Source organism: Cygnus olor, chromosome 1, assembly GCF_009769625.2.
Source record: "Cygnus olor isolate bCygOlo1 chromosome 1, bCygOlo1.pri.v2, whole genome shotgun sequence".
NCBI classification, from domain to species: Eukaryota; Metazoa; Chordata; class Aves; order Anseriformes; family Anatidae; genus Cygnus; species Cygnus olor.
Genome location: NC_049169.1, coordinates 140,328,458 through 140,352,065, shown reverse-complemented (window position 1 = coordinate 140,352,065; position 23,608 = coordinate 140,328,458). Strand labels below are relative to the sequence as shown.

The following is a 23,608-nucleotide window of genomic DNA, read 5'->3' as shown; positions in this document are numbered from 1 at the left end:
CATGCCGCCGCGCCCCGCTGTGGCCGCCATTTCGTGGCGCTGTTCCCCGGCCGGGCACCGCCACCGCCGCGCTCGAGTTCCGAGGCGGGGGAAGGACAAGGGTGAGGCACAGCCCGTTCCCCCGCCTCGGTTTCTATTTCCCCGGCAGCCGGTCGCCGTGCCCCGCCCGGTCCCCGTCCCCGTCCCCTCCCGGTCGCTGTCGCGGTGCCCATGTCGCGGGCGGGGGGAGATGGCACCGCGGCGCTGGAGCGGGCTGGGGCGGAGACGGTGAAGCGGGCGGTGGAGCTGGACCTGGCATCTCGTTTCCAGGAGTCGCTGGTGTGCTACCAGGAGGGCATCGACCTGCTGCTGCAGGTGGTCAAAGGTACCGGGCGAGGGCTGTGAGTAAAGCCGTACGGGGGGCTGCGAAACCCCCTTCCCCGCGCCGTCCCTCAGGGACCGCCAGCCGCCGTGGTCCTGAGGAGACGCGGTCGGTGTGTGCTCCCAGGGCCGGTCCCCGTCCCCGTCCCGGTCCTTGTCCCCATCCCGGTCCCAGTCCTCGTTCCCATCCCCATCCCCGTCCCCCGTCGCATCAGGGGACGAAGCAGCACCGGGAGGAGCCGGTGCCCGGGTGGCCGAGGTCTGGAGAGAACTGACCCGTGCGGTTTGGCTTTGCAGGCACAAAGGATGAGGCAAAAAAGCAGCGTTACCGGCAGAAAATATCCGAGTACATGACCAGAGCTGAAGACATTAAAAAGCACATTGAGAAAGAGAAACAAGGTGGGGAGCTGCGACTGACCCGTTCATCTTTAAATGTCTGGCATAACATGGGCAAGGTGGTTAATGTAGAAATTCTGCCGGTGTCTTTACTGAAAAAAGATATATATATATCTTTTTTTTTTCTTTTTTTTTTTTTTCAGATGGCAAATACCATAAGCAAATCAGGATAGAGGAAAATGCGACAGGTTACAGCTATGAAAAGCTTTTCCAAGAGTATCTGACTGAGATTGTTTCTGAAGTTTGGGTGGAGGACCCGTACATTAGGCACGTTCATCAGGCAAGTGGATATAGCATATGCATGTAACAGCTAAAAAAATCTAAATTACTAAATTAAACAAAACTTTTACAGCTGTATAACTTCCTGCGGTTCTGTGAGATGCTGGTTAAGGGGCCATGCAAAGTGAAAACTATTCACCTCCTCACTTCCTATGATGAAGTAAGTGCATAGATCTTGGTTTCTTTTTCCCCATTCTCAGGTGACACCACACAAACACATGCAACATGTGTATATGTATACAAAACTGAAATATAAATCTATTCTTACTTACACGTACTTGTTAGAGAAAGGCTTTGATGCAGAAAACACAAGATTAAGAGAAAAATGAAATGTGATAGTTGAATATAAATAATTTCATACATTCAGAGTTCTTTGATAAGTCTAACAGATTCTTGGTAAGACGGATCTTAAATGAAAAAGATACTTTTTGTGAAAGTTTTGTTGTGGAAAATGTCATCAAAAACAGTGTCAATTTTTTTCCTTTTCAAACAGCTTATATAGCTATCATTTTAGATGCTTTGATGAGCTAAAACCTTTCAAACTATCTCTGCATTTATTCTATATCAAATAGTAATCTATATCTAGTTCTCAAGGGCTGAGGGTGAGCTCTTCCTCTACATCCTGTAGCGAGTGTGCCTGTAATCTGTCTGCTTCTTATCCTGTCAGCAAAAATGCAAATCTACTCTCATCTAAGAGACTTTGAGTTTAAAGTATTACTAAAAAGGTTTTGTTGGGGATTTTAGGAAGAGGTGACCAAAAGTAGAATGTGTAATATTTTTACTTTTATCAGGGCAGTGGGAGGAATCAACAGACAAGTGGCTTGGAAGAAATAAAACAATCATTGAGGAATTATGGAGTAACGCTGAATGTTGCATTTTCATCTTCAATACATGATCGAGAAATTAGGTGAGTGATATAAAAAATCACTGAATGGCAATTAAAGTCAAACTACTACCTAACCCTAACTTCTGAGATAATTTCTAAGTACAGCTGTAGTTAGTAAAGTGGAAGGCACTGGCCCTCACTGGATAAAGTTAGTCCTCCACACCTTGACAGTTTAGTATGTTCTAACTGAACACAATATTAGATATCTTTTTTTTTTCTTGAACAGAAGAGTGCTTTCCATTGTTCCATTGTTTGTACAGGTACCAGCTATGCTAGGAAATAATTGTGAAGGAGCTTGTAAGTCATGTGAATATAAATGTTTTTTTTCAATGTGATCATACACTTACAGTTTTCAAATTTGTTAATTTTGAAAACAGATTCAACAATGGATGGATGATTAAGATTGGAAGGGGTCTTGATTATTTTAAGAAACCAGAGGTAAAAATACTTTGACCTCTTTAATTAACTAACACTGTAGAATAGCTTGTTCTGTGTTACCCATGTCAATTCTGTCAATATCTGTAGGGTCGTTTCAGCATTGGATACTGTGACTTTGACTTGCGACCTTGTCATGAAACTACAGTGGACGTCTTTCATACAAAACATACAAAGAAAATGTGATCACTGCTTCTAGTGAGTGTTTTTATAAGCATAAAAATGTAATCATGACTGGAAGATACCGCTTGGGTCCAGCTGTCCACTACCAGAAGCAAATCCATAATAGGTATTTTGTCCAGCACTCCTTTTACAATCTATAGGTTTAAGAATATTTGTGCCTTTCCACTCTGAGAAAACAAAATGATGCAGTTCACCCACTGTGCTTATTTATGTTATAATCTTAAGGAATACAATCAATGTCTAAATTTGAGCTTATGGAGAAGGGGTTTTATACTATACCTCAGTATGGTCTCTCAAAGGCCTCTTTACTGTCATTTCTATTTTTACTAGTCTTGAGCAAATTTTTGGGTTTGTGTCTTTAATTGACCACCTCACAAACTTCTGTGGCTGAGGCACCGCTTCAACCCATATGTTCTCTTTGATAAACAGCCCATGTATTTCATCTGATTCTTGTATTCTGGTCAAGACGACTGTTCTGCTGTGTTTTTTAATCAATCCCTTAATAATTGACTTCACGGACTACAAGTAACCCCAAACGTAGCATTCCGTTCTCTAAGCTCCTTGCGTGCAAACATTGTAGTGTTCAGTATGTAGACATTTTAGAGTCTTCTTGTACATTTCTCTGAATAATGGATATGGGGCTGGAAAGGATGCAAGCAACGTTCTAGCTGTATTCTTTTCACTATTATTCATATATGTTCTTTTATTCCCTGGTGCATTTCCATCCTTTGCATTAGGCATGGAAAAGCATATGATCCTCTCCCAGTCTTCCTCTCATTTTAATGTCTGTCCTCTTATTGCAATCTGAACTGCAATGACCTATTGCCCTGCTACTTAGTCCCTTAAAAAAAGTAATAACTAAATTTTAAATTATTCTAGAAGTTGGATACCCAAAACTTTGCTGTTAATATTGATCCTAAGGAATATGCTAATTGAAAAAAAAATGACAAAAAACTTTTCCGTCTTCCCTTCATCCTCTGGAAACCGGAAATTATCACCTGAGCTGCTGCTGCTTTTTCTCCTAAAACAAGATTTTTTAACGATTGCCAGAAAAATTGCCTATTCTGACATGCAGAACAGGCAGTGGCCTCTTTTGCAGGTCCCATAAAGAATTTTCAACCTCAGGACTGACAGGTGCCTTACGCTTTCTATGCCTTGTAATACAATATGTTTCTCTATTCTAGTTTTAAGCCCCTGGGCTGTGGTCTTGTACCAGGACCACAAGAGGCAGCCCTGGTCTTCCTTCTCTTGCACATTGCTAGAACTTTTTCTTTCCTATGTTTCTTTTTCCTGATGGCTCATGTATTCCACTATCCTTTTTTTTTCTTTTTTTTTTTTTGCTTTATTCCTCTTTCACCTTCTGTCATTGATTGCTGTTATTCTTTTAGTCTTACCTGTGATGAGACGTATCTATTCCACAGCTGTCAACAGCTGCTCTTTGCCTTGTTTTCTGGGTGACAAGTTGCATCTTCATTTTGCATAATAATGTCTCAGCTTTTCAGTGTTAAATCAGAAAAAGAGTAACGTGCCACAGAAGCTATACGCTATCTCCCTAAACATTCTGTAGAAGCTCTCCGTCGTGCTGCTGTGAAAATGTGTCTAGTCACTGTCATCAATTTTACTCAGTTGTGTGTAATATGTGCCGATTTTTAATGTGAATAAAGGTTATTTTTTATGATTTGTAATTTTAGTCATCTGTCTAAATTCTTTTCTGTACTACATAGGGCAACTCCAAGAAGCCAGGTAATGCCTCAGAGATCAGCCATTTATGGAAGAAAGTTCACTGTGAATACATTAAGCAACCTGAATGTGAAGTTTTGTCTGTTTTGACCTAGTCCAGTAATTTCAAGCATACAGGGGCTAAATGAAAAGCCACTATCGATATTTGAGATCAACTTTAAATTTTAGTACTTAATTGGAAATTTAGATCTTTTCAACTCAGGACTTTTGCTTTCTGCGTCTTGAAATACAACGTCCTTCTCTGTTCCACTAGCAAGCCCCAATGATTTGGTCTGGTACCGATACCACAAGAGGCAACTCTGGTTTTCCCTCTCTTCATTGTTAGATTTTTTTCTGTTTTCTAATTGTGAAATCAGAAGCTAAGGCTATTGATTTCCTTCCACTTCTTGTGGATATGAAGTATCTACATACGTACAACTAAGCCTTCAGTGACACACTAGTTGGCACTGTGCTGCAATTTTTACTTGAAAGTTCTTTATCCCTGTGTAGTTCCTTTCATTGTCAGTAAGAACAATGCAGGAAGAGGAATGGGCATCAGAAAACGGAAAATAAAAATCAGTTGCCCTCTTTAGCATTTATGTTATCAGAGCAATTTAAGAGCACAAGTTTTGCAATCATTTTACTAATTTCAGGCCATGTTCTTCTGTGATACCACATGTATAGTCAGGTCATCACCTGGATTGAGGAGTCAGGGCTGTGCCTCCCGGTACCAGCTTAAAGAGGGTAAAGGTAACGGTAATTGTGGTAAAATAAAAAGGAGAAAAGCAATTGTATTTCTGGTAAAATCTAGGGGTATCCCCCAAAAGGGACTCCAGTATATTTTTGGACTAGATGATCTTGGAAGTCTTTTCCAACCTTAAGGATTCTATGATTTCTCTCCTAAAACATGGATATTCAGGTAAACAGAGTTTCTGGACCAAGAATCCCTCTGAACAGTTTTGAATTTAACTTAGACAAAACAGTGCACTTGAGTAGCACCTTGGAGTACAGAGTGCTTATGTGCCTACTTTCAGTGGCATGCATTTTTTTGATTGGCACAAGGAGGCATCCAAAAGAAAAAAAAAACCAAACATACAAATTTGAGACACTCCAAGGGAAAAAACGAATGATTAAACATTTTAAAGGATAGTTAGAAAAACACCAAATTCCTACTAACCCTTTGCTTCCCTAAGAATTGTTACAAAAGGAGGAAGAGTCTAAGGAGGGTATTTGTGTTTTCCCTTGCCCTCCCCCTGTAATACTGAAGGATCCGTAAGCATCACTGGATTATCAGGACATGCCCATTTTTTCTGCAGTCACCAGCAAAACCTGCTGTCAGAGGGGACCTGTGATGCAAGCACCTTTACAGCAACTGCCAGGGCCAGGATGTTCACGCCCCGTGGACTCCTGGAGACGTAAGATAGCCAAAGAATTTCCAAACATGAGAGGGAACCTCAGAAATTTAGAGAATTGTAAACTGTTACCAGTTGTTATAATCCAAGTTGGGCTGAAATAAACCAGCTCTTGTGAGCTGTTAAGCCTCGTAAAATCAGACAGTGATTAATAGACAAAGCTGGCTGGCCTTCCAAGGAACAATACTGAACTTAGGTCAGCTGGAGATCATCTTCAGGCGACACACCAAGTCTGCCCAGGAAAAACAGACTGGGACAAAATACGTAATTGTAATAAACAGAGTACGGGGGAATCCCTTCCAGACTACTTGGACTACCCCAAGCAAGTTTTTCACTGGCATTCCAGCGTAGACAATACTGCAGAAAAAGCTCCAGAGGCTGTGGCAGCTGCCTTTGTTGTAGGCTTTCAGCCAAAAATTCAAGAGCAATTACAATTTGTTGCTGTTGGGTGGCAGACTAAGCCTCTTAACTGAAGGAGTTACCATTGCTAATCTCTGCAGTGCATGTCAGGAGAGAGAGACAGTGACACTGAACTCATGGCACTGCAAATTCAACATTTTGCTCCTGTAAATACCAGCAGAAATATAGAAGCTATAAGAAGCTGAGGCAGGAGAAGAAGAGGAATAGAAAAGACTCTTCCTCTGCACCACAGTCTCAGAAATGTAATTAGGACATCCCAAAGGACATAAACATCATTGCTCCTTTACTTTCTTTAGACCAGACTGGTCTTTTTTTATCTTGCCCTATTAATGTCAAGATTGTTTCTCGCCTACTTGACACTGGTGCTTCTTGATCCAATTTATGTGCTCTGATTTTCCTGCAGCCCCATGTCTGATCACCATGCTTTCAAGTCTTGCTGCCCCTCTTAACCTAGAAAAAGACTTATGAAAATTGCTTGTACTATTTACCGTGCCCCAGTTGGAATCTACCTTGATGTGCCTGCACCTAAACAGGCCAAATTCACAGCTTTTTTTGCTGAACCACCCATTTACAATTTAAGTACTACTCAAGGGTAATTTGGTGGAGTTGTATAGCCTGGAAGTACATAAGCTCTGTAACAGCCTCATTTGGGCAGTGTTCCTATCAGCAGAGGCTGTCACTCTGCTGCACTATGTTCTCTCCTATAGCCATGGCAATAAACTGCTTCTGTTCTGATCTGGTCAAAATGGCATTCAGGTTATTCTGCAACAACAGTGAAATAAATCTTCAGCCTTTCTTTCATGATGATACTTCTATATTGAGCTATTATTATGACTTAACATGAAAACTGTTACTTTCAGTTCACTGTTGCCTTCCAGTAGCACGTTTTCTGCTAGTAACATGAGGAAGCTGTTCCTCCATCTGCATTCCCACTTTTGGCTTACATACCAATGCTTACAGCAGCAGTGACTCCCATCATTGTACCTGGTAGGAAGGAGGCACGTGTAAGAGACTGAGACATGGCCTTTGAGCTGCTATCTGCAAGGAAGGAGATAAAGACTAAGAAGCCAGTGCATCAGCACAGCAGCAGCTTTCCATCTACCCCATCCGGTCTCTGTCAGCCAATTTGTACCTTCTTTGCCACAGAACCAGTGTGGGATGCCTGCACCATTCTCCCTGGTTTAAGCAGCAATGATGTCTGTCAGCATGGAGCAATAAAGGGCTGCAGCCTCTTCTTACAGTGACTTCCATCCCACAGCTTGGGAACCTTTAGTACAGGCAGAGTGAAATCTAACTGCTAGTAGGTAGTATTTAGCAAAAGAACAAGATTAAACAGTTTTGATAGCTAATAAAAGAGGAGTAAAAGCTTGTAGAAATTAACCTTTTAATTTTGTTTTCAATAAATTAGCAGCAGAGGTTTAATTAATAATTTCAAAATGTGAGTCACATTAACATTGTCATATTCTCACATAACAGATTCCACTTGCTGTGCAACTCATCATCTTGTGGACACATTCTTAGTAATGTGCTTGATAGTGCAGTGGTTTCATCTGGGCAAAACTTACTGCCAGAAAGGCTCTTCACCAGTTCACTGCACAGTGCTGGTGGCAGCCACTTCTCCGGCAGATCAATGTTACAGGCTTCAATTCTTCCATGCTTTACATCCATATCTACTTTAACATCAAGAACAGAATCCTTATAGACCATGTTAAAACATGTGCTAACGCTGAATTTTGGTGTCTTTCCATAAATCCATTCCCAGGTTTGTAGTTCTTTAGATTTATTATTAATTCCAGGAAGCACAGTCTCATCAGTTGGGTTTATTAAGGTGATATGATGATCTATTTGGTGTTGCATAGCATATTCTTCAGCAATCGCATCCAGGAGCATCTCACAAGTTAAACTAGGATCCTCTTCAAAGAGATTTTTCACTGATGCAGGCACACTGGGAGTGGCATTGCTTTTTAGTCCTTTATAAGGACTCTTTAGCACATCAGATAAAACAAACTTATCTGCATTACAGAGTAAGGTACAGTGGTGATAAGCAGTTGTCCTTCCCAGCTTTGCAGCAGTACCTGAGATTTTGTATTGCCCATCTAGCAAGATGTCATACCTGTCAGTGACATGGATATTTAACTGTGGCCGCAAGGCTTTCAGTGCCTTCACAACTAGTTTCAAGTTTTCCATTCGTTCATATTTTTTTCTTGTTGTGAAGAAAGTCAAATTGATATTGCCTAAGTCATGATAAACTGTCCCTCCTCCACTTCTCCTGCGTGCTAATTTTATATTTTTTTGCCTCATTAGCTTGAGATTGCATTCCTGCCAGGGATTCTGATGTCTCCCTATTACCACAGCTGGGGAATTTCTCCACAGGAAGAGGACCTGCCGGTTCTCTAAATTCATGTGGTCATGGATCCAGTCTTCCACTGCTAGATTGTGGTAAACATCATTAGAAATAGACTGGATAATGAGTCCTCCACTAGCTGCGTCTCTGAAGCCAGCTTTTGGAGTCCTGAGAATGCATGATAACTGTAGGCAGTTCTTGAATGATGACTGGAGTACCATGTTTTTAATAAGGAAATGGTAGATGGAAAGAATATATGGCCTGGTAAAGATGAAGGTGGCAAGCACACAACAGCGTGTTGTTGTAACAGCAAGGAATTGCTAGCTGCAGTCATGGTGCAGTCATGCTCTTCCCAAAGTAAAAATGATCCCAAACTGCTGTGAGTTATAAGGCAGTCTTCTCCTCCCGAGGCTGATGATGCTGTTCCAACCCTGCTGTGCACTTAACCACTGGGGCTGTCAGAGGAGCTTTTCCTTGCAGTTGATTATCTCTGGTGCCTGAAAGACCAAGGGAACAAGTGGAAGCAAATCGTATTTTCTCCCTCAATACATTCTTGCTCGTGTTTTGTGTATTTTGCTAAACTGAGCTATGGCAGTACAGCTTTATGAATACTTTTTCACTGAGCTGATACGAGAAACACACGAGTGTGCTGGCTCAGTGCCCCACCGAAAGGTCAGGGGAGCCCCTCAGCCCCGCGCCCCCCCCGGGCCGCCATCTTACACCCCTCCACCCCCCGCCGCCATCTTCTCCCCCCACACACACCTCACCGGCCGGCCCCGCGCTGTTCACGGCGGGGCGGGGAGGGAAGGAGGGCGCCATTAAAGCCGTTGGCGGCTCCTCAGCGCCCTCCTCGACGGCTTCCGCTTCCCGGGTTAGAGGTGCTGGAGCGTGCGCCGCGGGCAGGGGCGGGCTGAGCTAAAGCCCTGCTTTAAAACAACCACCACCCCCAGTGAAGGAATATGATAAAAGTTTGTACGTATGTAAGTGGTATTGAACGGAACAGGCCAGTGCTGATCTTCACTGGGATCATGCCAGCTAAAGGCAGATTCACAACATATAAAAGCGGACAGCTTGTGCAAGACCAGTCTATGCAATTAGTTCCTTGCCACAGGATGTTCTGGATGCTAGAAGCTTTCACGACTTCAAAGGGAGGCTGAACAAGCAATGACAATGTACAGAGGCTTATCAAATTCAGAGAAAATATTCACAGTGTTCATGAAGATATAGAGACTAACTGTTGATGGCATAATTGATAGCAAGATGAAAATGATCAAAGGCTAGATGATTACAGGCAGTGTATTCACCAGATTGTCTTCAGGTTTGTACTGATGAGGGCAATTCTTAAAGTCTGCGAGACCCAAGCCATAATTCTACAAGACCTATCATCTGTATTTAAATTTAGACTGCGGGGCAATGCTCAGAGCTGCAGTTTAAGTTTTATCCCCAGTGGTACCCATATCTCTTAATGATCTACGTGTATTCATAAAGGATATTTTGCATGCTTTTCTCTCTCATTCCTCAATAACAGGACTCCCAAGACATGAAGGAATTGTAGACAAAAAGGTTGGGAGAGTGGGTTGTGAGAATTCATGTAGGCTTCCCTCTTGAAGACGAGTGACAGGAATTTTTTCTTTCTTGTACTAGAAATAGGTGACTTAGGAAGAAATACCAAGTTGATATTCAGATGAAAGAAATCATTTGAGGAAGCATTTGAATTTGGAGATGTAATTCCCAGATGTTTGTATATGTTCACTGATACGATATTTGATATATGTTCACTTTACCAATAAAATTGTTTATCATAGAGCCTGAATCGACTGACTGAATCTTCTGAGTAAAGAAACAATTCTAGGACACCTATATTCCCTGAGATGTGAAGGACAAAATAAGGCAGATAAAAGGTGAGAGCTTAAAGATGTGAGCTTGGGGTTGTTTCCCACTGAAGAACTGGAGCATTCACAGCAAGAACATAACTTACAAAACTCTTAAAAGAAATGTGTGGGTGTAGTAGGGCAAGTGAACAGTAAGAAACTGCTACCACATGAGAGAGAGAGACTAAAAGGAGCCTGACGTGACATGTGCCCCAGCACTTGGCATATCGCATTATCACATTAAAAAACAAGTTGGTAATTCTCCCCCTGTACTCGGCTCTGGTGAGGCCGCACCTCAAGTACTGTGTTCAGTTTTGGGCCCCTCGCTACAAGAAGGACATGGAGGTGCTCGAGAGAGTTCAGAGAAGGGCAACGAAGCTGGTGAGGGGTCTGGAGAACAAGTCTTATGAGGAGCGGCTGAGGGAGCTGGGATTGTTCAGCCTGGAGAAGAGGAGGCTCAGGGGCGACCTTATCGCTCTCTATAGGTACCTTAAAGGAGGCTGTAGCGAGGTGGGGGTTGGTCTATTCTCCCACGTGCCCGGTGACAGGACGAGGGGGAATGGTCTAAAGTTGCGCCAGGGGAGGTTTAGGTTGGATATTAGGAGGAACTTCTTTACTGAAAGGGTTGTTAGGCATTGGAATGGGCTGACCAGGGAAGTGGTTGAGTCACCATCCCTGGAGGTCTTTAAAAGACGTTTAGATGTAGAGCTTAGCGATATGGTTTAGTGGAGGACTTGTTAGTGGTAGATCAAAGGTTGGACTCGTTGATCTTGGAGGTCTCTTCCAACCTAGACGATTCTGTGATTCTGTGATTATTCTAAACAGTTTGAAATGGGCATAACTTGTTGCTAAATTAGACTGGTGATAGCTCAGCTTGGCACTGGGGTGAACTGTTCTGTAATATATAGCGTAAAAAGCACATGGACTTCATCCATAAAAGCGTGTTGATTTAGTGTTCCAAATATTAGTTGGTATAATGCAAAAGTGAGCTTGGGCCCTTGAATGCTGGTCGGAGGAAGTGAAACGCATCCTTCGGGATTTCTGATGTTCCTGAAAGAAAAAAAGATTCTGGAGCTTTTGTTTCCATTTTAGCACTTAGCCCTCAGAAATTTGCGATGCGTCGCTTCCACGTTTTGCCACGGGGTGTCACTAAAAACATACCGTGTGCTGTTGAGCTGTTGGACGCCTTGTTTCTTAGGTTGGAAGCAGGTGGGCCTAACCAAGGCAGCTCTCTCTTTTTTTTTTTTTAGTTAGAACCAGAATTTGCTAAAAATGTCGTGTGCAGAATACTAGGTGGACAGTTAAAAACGCCTTGGGGGTGTTTCTCAAGTGCTGATGAGTAAAATACATATTCAACGAGAAGTACTTTTCCTGGAAAGTGGCTATTGCTGAAGACATACCCAGCAAGATAATTCGAGATATTGTCAATATGTAAAAAGTGTGAATTTATAAACTGGATTATATTGCATTATAAACCAGAAAATCCCACGAGATGAATAAATCTGGGAATATGCATTCCCCCCTTGGCAGGATCCAGCAAAAGCTGCCTCGCGACACTTTTCCAGATTTTTTTTTTTTAATTTCTAATCTCTTGTTTGTTTTTGCCTCTAGTGTTTCAGCCCTGAGACCTGTGAGGACAGCAGGTCTTTGAAAGAGGGATTAAGGAGCAGGGGAGCTCGTCGCACGGCGCTACGGATGCCAGGAACGGGGAGGCGACCGCGGCGTGAGGCGGGCAGCACGCGGGCCGTTGCCCGGCGCCCAACGGACGCGCGGGGCGCAGCCGTTGGGGCGTGGCGGGCCCGCCCCGGCCAGCAGGGCGGGGGCACGGCGGGGAGCGAGGAGGCGGACGCAGCGGGGTGAGTGCCTTGTTAGTCTGGAGAAGAGGAGGCTCAGGGGGGACTTTATTGCTTTCTCCAACTACCTGAAAGGAAGGTGTGGGGAGCTGGGGGTCGGCCTCTCCTCACAGATAACGAAGTGATAGGACTAGAGGGAAGGGCCTCAAGTTGCACCAGGGGAGGTTCAGGTTGGAAGTGAGGAGACATTTCTTCTCAGAAAGAGCAGTCAGGCATTGGGACGGGTTGCCCAGGGAGGTGGTGGAGTCACCATCCCTGGGGGTGTTCAAGGAAAGGTTGGACATGGTGCTTAGGGACCATGGTTTAGTGGTGACATTGGTGGTAGGGGGATGGTTGGACCAGATGGTCTTGGAGGGCTTTTCCAACCTTAATGATTCTATGGTTCTATGAGTACTTCAGGGAGCTGGATGATATGAAGCTGTTCTGGATTATCTTTGAAAGGCTAGGCAACCAGGAATGTTTTCAGAGAACTGTGGGAAAGCAAATATCCCTCATGCTTTCTAGAAGGAAGGAAAGGAGGATCTGGGGAACTACAGGCTGGTCAGTCCTTCTCTACCGTTGGGAAGGTATGGAGCAAATAATCTTGGAAAACATTTTGAAATATTAAGGAAAGAAGGTGACTGGGAATAGGCAGCATGGATTTATGAAGGGGGACCTTCATAATATGAAAAGGGACCTGAATATGTTCTGCATACTCTGTCTCTGCTGCAAGTGATTCTCAGTTAAATAACTGGGTGTGAATAGTTCAGGTTTGGTGGTTTGGTTTTTTTTTTGCTTGTCTGTGGTTGGATCCCACAGGTTTTGTCACTGACTTTGAACAAAGTTTCACCTTGTAGTTGCCTGAACATAAGTGTCTGTAAGAGCAGATCAAACTACATTTAGCACCAAGTACAAAAATGACATCAAAACACTTGAAGTAATTACACTGATTTTTATTCCTCCCAAAGGTAAGAAAGGAGAGGATTTTGGCGTTGGAGAGAGAGTTTCTAACACTGAGAAATTTTCTGAATTAGAATGCTGCTGTAAGAAAAAAGACAAAACACTCCATAAAGTGATTTTAAATGTTCTGTTTTATTATTTTTTTTTCTGCTTAAAATATTTAGACACGAATACTGCAAAATACTGTGTTTCGGTACTGTAAAAATTTGTGCTGCATGTGATACAGGAGAATGCCAATTGCAAAATCAAAACCACCTTCTGATTAATTTCTTACTTACTTTGAGGAGGCTGCATTTTAGGTACTGTTGTTGTGTACACTGTGGAGAACAAGGAGCCAAAGAGCACCTTAAATGATTAAGCCCTGCAAAACTGGGAACTCAAAAACAGTTTTAGGGACTTAATCAGTCCAAAACTGTACTAACTGGTCATACTAAAAGGCTCGCTACAGGAGTCATTTAGTGCTGCATGAAGCTTAGAGTGGTCTTAATGTGAGTTTCATTCCTGTTGCAAGGGGGTTGCCTTATTGCAGTTCAGAGGATGGTGGTGAAATAGTGGTAGTTAAGTTACACCACTTTATGGCAAACATAAATAATAGTTGTTTTAGGAAATATAAATGTTATCAGATTTTTCAAAAAGTTCTTTTCCACAGATTGAGTAAAAGTAGTATTGTGAGGGAGCAAATGCTACATATTCTATCTGGAAATTTGAATCCTTAGCACAGTGAGATACTGAGGCACTAACAGCTTGTAAATGACTGATCTGCTCTCTTCCCTTTCTGGAAAGACTTGGGTGATGCGTATAATTGGAGACAGTTGTGAGTATCTCAGTCAGAGAGAACAGAATATTAGGATAGGATCCATCTCATCTAAGTTGATGTGTCAAATGATGATGGCTATAATAGAGATGTCCAGGCTGTCTTCGTTGTCTGAGGAAAGAAACAGGTACTCCTAGAGCATGATTAATTTTAGGATGTATGTCCAAAATGGATCATGTGAATTGCATTTAGAAATCTCTTTGTAGATACCCAGAATTGTCAGCTGAATCGTAGTCCTAAACAAAGCCACCACTTAGGTGGCTGCTTAAAAACACATTGAGGCTACTGGTCAGCCTGATGGTGACCGAGATTTGACCCGGATTAGGTCGTATGTGGTAGTGAAATAACATGGTGAACCAGCTGCCCTAAATTTCCTTGAAACTCTTGAATGTAAGTATGGACAGAAGCTGTTGTGGTCATGGTGGTGGTGCTGAAGAGCTTCTTGCTGGTGAACGGTTGCATGTTTGTATTCTATTGCTAGATCTGTAGGCTTCTTTCAGTATCACAGTCACAGCAGACTGGCAGGTACTGAACAACACTGCGAGGCATCGGTGTGCTTGCCACTCTCCCCACCTCGCTGGCTCTTCCTTCTTTCACTTAGGGACCCGCTCCAGCAACCTTTATCATACTTATTCTTAGAAAGTTGCCAGAGAGCACTCTATCTTCCTCTCCTTTCTTTTATTCCAAAGTGTTTATGGATTTCTGAGGAATCACAGGCTGCAGTACTATGAGTTGATGATAACTAGCTGCATGTCCCTGTGCTCGGCTGAATTGAATGGAGTTTGAGCATTTACAAACGTTTCTGCCCATGCTTGGTATTTTAGAAGATGCTGGTAGGTGGAGATAATTTGCACGTTACATCCACGTTTCTTACTAACATATATTTCCTCTGTTTTGTTATAGCAAATAATAATAATGCTATTCTCTATCCTTTTGTGGCTAGGGAGTAAAGAAGTGGTACTGTTCTCCTCCCTGGTTTATGTCGCTGGAACAGGCTGTCATAAGCTGGAGCAGAGTGCAGAGACATGCTGGGGCAAAGGTTGTTTGTATTTCAGGGTTTTTGTTGATGATGAAGTTTTGTTGGTAGAGTGGTATTGGGTTTTGAGTCCATAAAGCCTTAAGGGATCAGTATTTTTGTCTGCTTAGACACTGCTTTCACCATATAGCATCATGTACACAACTGCAATTAGTTAAGGCACTCAATTACAATTCCTGCCTCATAAAGGAGATTGCTAAAAAATATTTTCCGTGAAGAATCCTTAATTTTGTAGTCTAAATATGGCAGCTCTGAGTGTGTGCCAGAACTTTCTTGGTTTTCCAAGAGTAGGAGAAGGGGGGAGAAAGGTATAAATTGGTTGTATGGAGTAATGCAAATGCTTTTGGTATCGTTGGTTACTCGGGGCTTGTCATTGTAAGTGTTCGTGTAATGGATGATCCGACGCAGAGTAGGATTTAGCTTCCATGCCCTTCATTACCAGTTCTGTTCTCACTGTCAGAAGTGGGCACCATTGTGAACTTCCTTCAGTAACAGCAGAGCTGTATTCTCCCCAACCTATATAACTCAGTAAAAGGGCAGGAATCCCAAACCACAGATGAAGATGCTGCCTCTACTGCTCTTTGTGCATGCTTTCTGTGTTTTCTTTTTAAAACTGCTTTTTCACTCAAGCACTCAGTAATTATCACGTTTCTAGGTTTATGACTGTGCTTAGTTATTAATTCAGTAGCATTAGCTGGATCAGGTTTGATGAAAACATAAAAAATAAAATTATAATGAAAATCAATTCATATTTTGTTCACTGAGTCTTAATGTATTTGCATGCCCATTGAGCAGAAGTGGTAAAATTAGAAGCTACAGAATGTCATGTGACAGAGTCCACCCAGCAGGCTTTTTTTGCAAAGCATCTTTCGTGTCTTTCCAGATAATTCAGAATGCATTTTTTTGCACTGCTAGTAAAAAGAAGAAAACCCTTGGATTATTAGAATCAAGTGAACGTCAAGTGAATGTCACAGAATTCAGTACTGAGATACTGACTTTTTCCATGCATTACATGATCAGTCTGATTAAACAAGGGACTTTCTGCATCACAGCGTATTCATTTCTTGGTTAGACTGGGATTGTAGAAATCTGAGGACTCAAAACATTGGAAAGCTGTATGAGGAATTGATGCTCCTTTAAACTGAGGTGTTAAAGGTAAGTTGATACTTGCCAAAACAGTTAGCAACTCTCATTTCTTAGAAAAAGGCCATATATATATAATATATATTTTAAGACAACATTGTTTCAGGGAGATTATTAATCCCATATTGATTAATTGATGAATTAATATTAATAATTGATCTGATAAATTTCTGCCGGCCTTTAGTATGTATGGCCCTATTTCAAAGGTGATTGAAGGCTCTCCTGAGATCTGATAGAGCCATAGTGAGTAAGGCTGTTGGAAACTTGAGACCAGGTCTTTTACTGTGAAGTAGTTCCTGCGGATCCTTGAAGATGAGGTAAAATATTTTATTCTTCCTTGTCCTCGTAGACCGAAGATCTGAAGAAGATAAACCATGAGCTAAGGCAACATGTCATACAACTGCTTGAGAAGGAGGAAGTGGTTGAAAGTCAAGCGGGTAGGCTGTCGTGTAAAAATGATCATCTGTGTAAAGAACTTGCTGTAATTGCCTACCTGTCTGAGCAGCTGCAAAAAGGAAAACATTTCTTACTGAATACCACTGATAAGGAGCTTGAGGAAGCAAAGGTATCTGCTTATTAGAATTAATACTATACAGTGATTATTTTAATATTAAATTCCCTAATATGGGGAAGTATTTGCTTGACCTTTTCGGCTGAATTTTTAGCTTTCTTCTCTGCTTTCAAGTATATTTGCTAGAATGAAGGAAAAGTAGCTTCTGGCCACTGTGATCTTTTTCAAGTGTAAAATGGTTCAAGGATTAAAGTCACATTTGCAGTTGAAAATACTGTAATTTCAGTGCAGATTGCTTTTGATTTCACACGATAATGGCAAATTTTGTTTTGTGCACATGCAATTACGTGATTTAATGTAGTATTCAGATGGGAGAAAGGATAGTTGTTGGCCATTGGTGTAACTACACGCATATTTCTTTAGTCCATAGGTATAGTCAGACTGTCCCTAAATTCAAAAGTCTCTTGGTAAAACAATTCTTGGAACAAGTATCGCATGCTTCCTTTTTCATTTCCTCACCCGAGAGTAATTCAACTGCTATTGGTTTTCTGAATCCTGGACTGCGTCTGAAGATAAAACTTCAAACTGATTCCCCTCTAGATTAAATTTATTGGTGGTAAATAGTGTTTTCAGCCTACGATAACTGAACAGCATATACAAAATACTAGTTGAGATAAATAGCATATACATAATAGTAGCATGTACAAAAGAATACTTCAGATAAAATGCTGGATCTGCCCTAACGATTATAAAAAATAAATGCATCTTTTTCTCTCAATTTTTTATGATAGATTCAAATCCAACGCTGGCAGAACAAGATAAAGAAGCTGTCACACGCTAAAATCTGTGAGTTAAATATGCATTCTTAGTATGTATGTTGCTATGAAATCAGGCAACTTCCATATTAAATTATTATTTCAACTAGTTAATTTCACTTGCTTAGTTTTCACTGATAACAGGTGAGTTATGGAATGGATAAACGTCTATTCTCATTTGTCATTCTGTTGCTGAATGGATGGGAATCTGTTTCTGGTTTGCAACTAGCTGTAAGGATTTTGCTTTTGAGAACCTTATTGACTTTTTTATGAAAATGTGTTTATCTGTTTTGAATATGTTGTAAATCATTTATGAAACAGAAAGAAGCAACGTTTATATTTAACATTTTTATCTTATTATTCTATCTTGTTTAAGATGTCACGTTACTGTTGGAATATTTAGAAATATCTACAATGTTGTAGAAATATTTGCCAGTGATAAATGTTACTTAGCAAATTAACATTTGAATATATTAAGTGGATTCCTGAAACATAAATTGATAAGGATTTTTTTGTCATAATTTTAATTTCTTTCCATAATTTTAAGATTTGTCTCAAAATTCTGGGGTGGGGGGGGGGTGAGGGAAGAATGTTTTTTATTTTCATGTATATTATATTGGACCTTATGCCACAATTCTGCAAGTAATCCCCTCTGAAAAACAAACAAACAAAACAAAAAACACAACACTGGGCATGTAGAGCTTACTGCTCAATTACCCCTGAAAGATTTTGATCCTTCAACCAGAGAGGATTCCTTCTTGGAATTTAAGAGCTAGATTCACTGGGAGATTTAGGGGACTTCTATAACTTTTTAGGGATTTGAAGTCTATTTCTGAATGTGTCTTACAAAAAAAGGAGTGGGGGGTGGGGAGAAATTTGTGGAGCTTAATATTCCCTAGCTGCTTAAACTTTCATGAGTTCAACAGATGGATTGTAACAGAGAAGGATTAGTTGTGCAGTTTTGAACTCTGGAACCACAGTTCATCTTCAAAATCTGCTTTAGGCCCCCGCATTACTTTCTGGATTTCAACTAGAATTAGTTACACATGATGTTATTTCCATTTCAAAAGTTCATTTTTCATGGATCTTATGTAAACATAGTGACCTATTTTTTTCATACTAAAAATTAATTAGGTATTCCAATACAAATCTACTTAATTGTCCTCCTTAGTTATGAACTGATATATTCCAAGTCAATTAACACTTAGCTTTTATGGCCTTTTCTGTCCTGTTAGATCAGCTTTAGAAGGACATTCGAGCATACTCTGCAATTTAACATAAAAGAGAAAATATTGTCATTCAGAAGTTACTTTGAAATATTATTTTTAAATGTTTATTATATTTATATTATAAATATTTGGATATTTAATTAGGTATCTTAATTTTGAAGAGTATGTTTATGCATTTTATACTGAAGTATCATTCATTACAAAAGTTCTGTTTCAGTGAATGAATTATTTTACTTCTTTAAATACAGGTTATTTTACAAACAGAAGGTGAAATAAAGCAAGGGAAGCCACCTTCCAGGCTTGATATATTTATTAAGGCATTAGAAGAGGACAGAGACTACTATAAAAGTGAACCTGAGAATTTGCGGAAGGTATTTAGAAACGTGTTTTCAAGTCATAAGTGGAGCTCTAACTGTGGCAGCATGTCAAAAAAAAAATCAGCCATCCAGGTGAGCTTGGAAAACACTTTGGAACAGAAAGAATGATATAGTTTTTTTCAATATTGTTTTATCTGATGACAAATTACCAGAGCCATAATTACCAGGAAGAAAAACTAATTGATTATAAATCAATGCATACTGATTGGACAGGCAAAAAACGTGAAACTAAGTGGTGTTTCACACAGAATATATGTGTATGGCTTTAACTGGTTACTTATAATTGGTTACCTTTTAATAATTTCTTAGCCTGATTTGTAATAAATATTTGCTGTTCAAAAGAAGAGTTTATAATATTAAGAAATGTGTATGAACAGTTTTGACCATCTAGTTTCCTAGGTTGAAGGCTGATTATACCTTTCACGTAAATTTGCAAACCAGATACAAAAAAGGATATCAAAATTTGTTTCTCTACTTTAACTTTATATCACATTATTCTTTAAGGAACTGAGTTCTGATCTGGAAGTTTTGAAAATATTGAGAGAGCGTGAAGGACTTAAATCAACGCTGAAAAAGCATGAACGCCATGTGGCGGAAATTCAGGGTAACTTGAAAGTTTTAACAGCTGAGAGAGACAAAATTGCCAAGCTTTATGAAAGGGTAATTTTGTTTGTTTTTCTGGTTAGTTAAAATAACTTAAGGTGATGTGCAAGAAAGATTTCAAGTGTTTTTCACGATACTTCTTTCAAGAAATATAAAAAGTTATGAAAAGTCTGAATTTGACAGTTAAATGCAAGCTTTTAAGTGCTGTCCTGAGTTAAGAATGCTTTCCTGAATCAAAGCATATATGCATAAATCGTTGCTTCATCTGTGATATTGCATAGTTTTGGGATTGCTCTGCATTACCAGCCATGTTTGCCTTATTATATTGACTGTAGTCATATTTTTTTCTCACACCAGAAGATTTTACAGTTTTGAAGTAGAAAACAAAAATATTTTTACCAAACACTGAAATAATTTGATTTGAAAATATTGCTGAAAAGTCTCATGAGTGTTATTGGTTAGCATCCTTATTCTCTATTTTGCTGCTAAAATTCCATTTGCTGCCATGATGTGCTGATGTAATGCATTGTTATTTTGGCCTACTAAAAAGATAACAAATATTTTTTTCACTGATAATTGCTTTTTGCAAGCTTTTTAGAAGGAAAATCTATTTCTTCTGTTGAGCAATTCTAACTGAAATTCTTTAACCAGTCCTACTTGTGGTTTCTGTACACGGTAATATGCTACATTATTTATTCCATGTTTCCGCTATACTGCTTTTTTTAAAAACAGGCACAGGAAGAGATTTCCCGGCTTCGTCAGGAATTTATCAAATGCCCCAGGACTCCTAAAAGTACTGTGACAGCTCAAGCTATGTTAAGGCATGTGGAGACAGAAAGGGATACAGCACTGTCAGATTTCCGAAGGATGACTACAGAGCGTGACAGTCTCAGGGAGCAGTTAAAGGTTTGATTTTTTTCACTCAAGCTTATTTTGATGCAAAAATTACTTAGTATTGTAATTGAAGTTGCTAAAGATTTCTATTCTAATACTGAAAGTTAATTGCATTACATGTCTGTGGTGAGCTCTGACGTTCTATATGTGATTTCATTGTTGTTATTTGACACAGATTTCCCAAGAGGCTGCATTTAATGAAAAGGCTCATTTGCAGCAGAGAATTGAAGAGCTAGAAACTACTATTCAAAATGTAAGGGCAAGTAATTATTTATAGAATTGTAAATATAATACAGGTGACACTTAGGGTTAATCCTTCAGGATTGACCTGACTGCCTTCTGTGAGGAAATAACAGGAGGAGAGCAGTGGATGTTGTTTGCCTAGACTGTAGCAAGGCTTTTGACACTGTTAAACAGTGTCAAACAGTAAAACTGACTCAGTGTTTTTGTATCCAGGTTAGGAAGCAGTGGTCTGGATGGGTGGGCAGCTAGGTGGGGAAAAATTTGATGGGTTGGTCAGGCTCAGCAGGTGGTAGTTAATGTCTCACTCAGCATGGGGGCTGGTAACGTGGATCACCACTTGGGTCTCTTCTGAGGTCTGTCCTGCTTAAGCTTTTCATCTCATGAGGAAGCAACTGAACATATGCTCATAAAGCTTGTAGATTTCCCAATATTGGAGAAAACAGTTGATATGCTCAAGAATAGGGCTGTTGTCCACAGGGACCAATGTCTGGGAAGAATGGCCAACAAGAACCTTACGGAAAAAAATACTTAGGAAAAAAAGACGAATGCCGAGCCCTGAATTTGTGATCAAGAGTCCCTGGCACCAATACGAGCTGGGGACTGATGGGTTTGGGAGCGGCTCTGCTGAAAAGACCCTGAAAGTCCTGGTGCACAGTGAGGTGTACATGAGCCAGCAGTATACCATGACAGCAAAGAAGGCCAGGAGCATAGAAGGCTGTGTGAACAGGACACAGCCAGTAGCTTAAGGAAAGTGATTGTCCTCCTTTACTGAGCGCTCGTTAGACCACATCTGGAATACAGTTTTGCCCCGCAGTACAAGAACGACACTGCCAAACTGGGGCAAGTTCAACGAAGGGCTCCAAAGATAGTCAGGGCTGGAGCACTTGCCCTGTGAGAGGAGGCTGGGGGCAGCTGGGCTTGCTTAGCCTGGAGCAGAAGTGGCTTCAGGGGGACCTACGAGCTAGCTGCCAGTACTCAGCAAGGAGTCAGACAGAGACTTTTCATAGCAGTGCATGGTGGAAGGATATACAACAATAGACGTAAGTTGAAACGAGAAAGGTCCAGGCTAAATACAAGGAAACACTTTTTTCCCCAGTGAGGACGGTCAAGCAGTGAAACTGTCTTTAGCCTTGGAGATTTTCAAGACTTGACTGGACAAACCTGACCTCAGAACTACTTTGAGCAGGACTTTAGTCTAGAGACCCCTGGAGTCCATTCCAACCTCAATTGTCTTATCATGGTGTCTTACTAAGCCCCAGTGCTCCAAAAGAAAATGAAATTATACTGTTCTCTCCTATATACGTTAATATGGTGTAAATTACTTATATGTTCAGTTGTTTGCTAATATATGGTCCTAAAATAGAAAATGAAAGCATTAATAAAATGAATAGAATTCTCGAGTGTAGAACTTGATTTTAAATAGGTAAGCATTGACTTCTGTAGTGCCTCTTTCTCCTAGATCTTGTGGTTATAAATTATAGTTCATTTTCATTTTTCCCCTTCAACATTTTAAATCCTATCAAGCTTGTAAATATAGTTCTAGGGATTACCTTATTAAACTGAATGCATCTGTAATGAATCCACTGAGTACTCTGAGTAGTAAATTAGCTTTAATCACACACTTGACACATGGTGTGTAGTGAATATCAGGAACAGTCTTGTTTTAGGTACATTGTTTTATTTCTTCAGTTTATTCGATGTCCTTTGAGGATGATACTTCAATATGAAATTTATGGCACTAATATTGAGAAAGGTACTGTACACCAGGAGCTTACTGACTTGCTCTTCAGTGGCCTGATCTTTGATTATAGTAATGCAGAAATTAGCACTGAAAGAATCAGTAAATAAGGAGAGGGATGAAGTGAGAATTTTTTTACCTTAAAAGAGCTGTTTCAAATAATTTTGAAAGGACAGTTCTTTGAATATTAAGAGAATGTATAATACTACATTTTAATAATCCAGCACAGCTTGCTTTAAACTGGAAATTCAAAACTAGCTTTGCTAGAGTCTAAGCAAGAGTTTCTGGAACAGTTCTTTCTATGTTCTAGGTACATGCTTAAATGCCTCATGGTAATCGCTTGGACATATGGTGCTTAATGGAAGTGTTTTGCAGTTACTTCTCTATCCAGTTATCAGCATAGCTGTATAACTTAATAGAAGCCTGAACCCAGCAGTGGTGGTGTCGTATCTTCAGCAGTGATTTCTGCCTCCATACAACTATAATAGTGTCTTCTGTTACCTAATTTCACACTGAAAATTTTAATTCTGATCAGTGCCAAACATTTTTGCCCTAGGACATAATTACCAACCCAAAATTTACATTAATAAATCAAAATGTTCCTAGGGATCTGAAAGACGGGAAATTGTACATCAAAGGTAGTAAGAATCACATTTCAGCTCTTTGTCAACTGTCTTTAGTAAGCTGGGAAGCCCTGAGTAAACAAGGTACTTGGAGATTTCTCTTTTGGTAAAAGATTTGTGTTGAATACAGATTTGAATTTGAATAAATAAGAGAAAAATATGAAAATATATGTGAATCAGATGTTTTTTTTCAGTTTTTCATGTTTAATTCATGTTTAATTATGTTTATAGTTAGATAGTGAACGGTTAGAACAGATGTCCAAAATGGCACTAATGAAAGAGAACATAGATTCTCTGGAAACCGAGATGAAAATATTGGCAAGAAGAGCCCTGGACTCAGAAAATGAGCTGAGCCGCCAGAAAGCTGAATATGTTTCACTTAGGTAAGCAAAAGTATGTAATTGAATTAGTTTGATAAGTAATGTTGGCCTATGTCTGTTAGTTTTCCTGTTATTTAGCTTGAAGGGAAAAGAATCTATGATAGT

At 40.3% G+C, this 23,608-nt stretch overlaps 3 protein-coding genes across 10 annotated transcripts in view; 2 read left to right on the top strand and 1 right to left on the bottom strand.

Moving 5' to 3' along the window:
* Nucleotides 1–68: 68 nt before the first annotated feature.
* On the top strand, nt 69–4,224 carry MITD1 (microtubule interacting and trafficking domain containing 1). Its single transcript, XM_040547022.1, has 7 exons — nt 69–364; nt 658–759; nt 900–1,036; nt 1,109–1,195; nt 1,827–1,942; nt 2,299–2,359; nt 2,447–4,224. Exons 1-7 carry the CDS (start codon nt 211–213, stop codon nt 2,540–2,542), a joined length of 753 nt encoding a protein of 250 aa, XP_040402956.1. The 5' UTR covers nt 69–210; the 3' UTR covers nt 2,543–4,224.
* Nucleotides 4,225–7,457: 3,233 nt separating this feature from the next.
* Nucleotides 7,458–9,303, bottom strand: LIPT1 (lipoyltransferase 1). 2 transcript variants are annotated; one of them, XM_040546529.1, is made up of 2 exons: nt 9,197–9,303; nt 7,458–8,931 (listed from the first exon to the last, which is right to left on the bottom strand). In XM_040546529.1, the coding sequence occupies exon 2, from the start codon at nt 8,653–8,655 to the stop codon at nt 7,534–7,536; it is 1,122 nt and encodes a 373-aa protein (XP_040402463.1). In that variant the 5' UTR covers nt 8,656–8,931; nt 9,197–9,303; the 3' UTR covers nt 7,458–7,533. The 2 variants fall into 2 exon arrangements, with proteins under 2 accessions (XP_040402463.1, XP_040402541.1); XM_040546607.1 differs by having other exon boundaries at nt 9,202–9,297.
* Nucleotides 9,268–23,608, top strand: part of TSGA10 (testis specific 10) — a 38,909-nt gene continuing 24,568 nt past the window's right edge. The window contains exons 1-11 of one of the 7 annotated variants that reach the window (XM_040545407.1): nt 9,271–9,414; nt 11,917–12,161; nt 14,601–14,744; nt 15,831–16,102; nt 16,440–16,655; nt 17,393–17,447; nt 18,894–19,094; nt 19,527–19,682; nt 20,358–20,531; nt 20,695–20,772; nt 23,355–23,506. In XM_040545407.1, the coding sequence (XP_040401341.1) occupies nt 19,068–19,094; nt 19,527–19,682; nt 20,358–20,531; nt 20,695–20,772; nt 23,355–23,506 (587 nt within the window). In that variant the 5' untranslated portion in view covers nt 9,271–9,414; nt 11,917–12,161; nt 14,601–14,744; ... (2 more) ...; nt 17,393–17,447; nt 18,894–19,067. Of the gene's footprint in view, nt 9,415–10,239; nt 10,336–11,916; nt 12,162–14,600; nt 14,745–15,830; nt 16,103–16,439; nt 16,656–17,392; nt 17,448–18,893; nt 19,095–19,526; nt 19,683–20,357; nt 20,532–20,694; nt 20,773–23,354; nt 23,507–23,608 lie in introns of all 7 variants that reach the window. The other 6 variants (XM_040545470.1, XM_040545317.1, XM_040545730.1 and 3 more) reach the window with 6 other exon arrangements.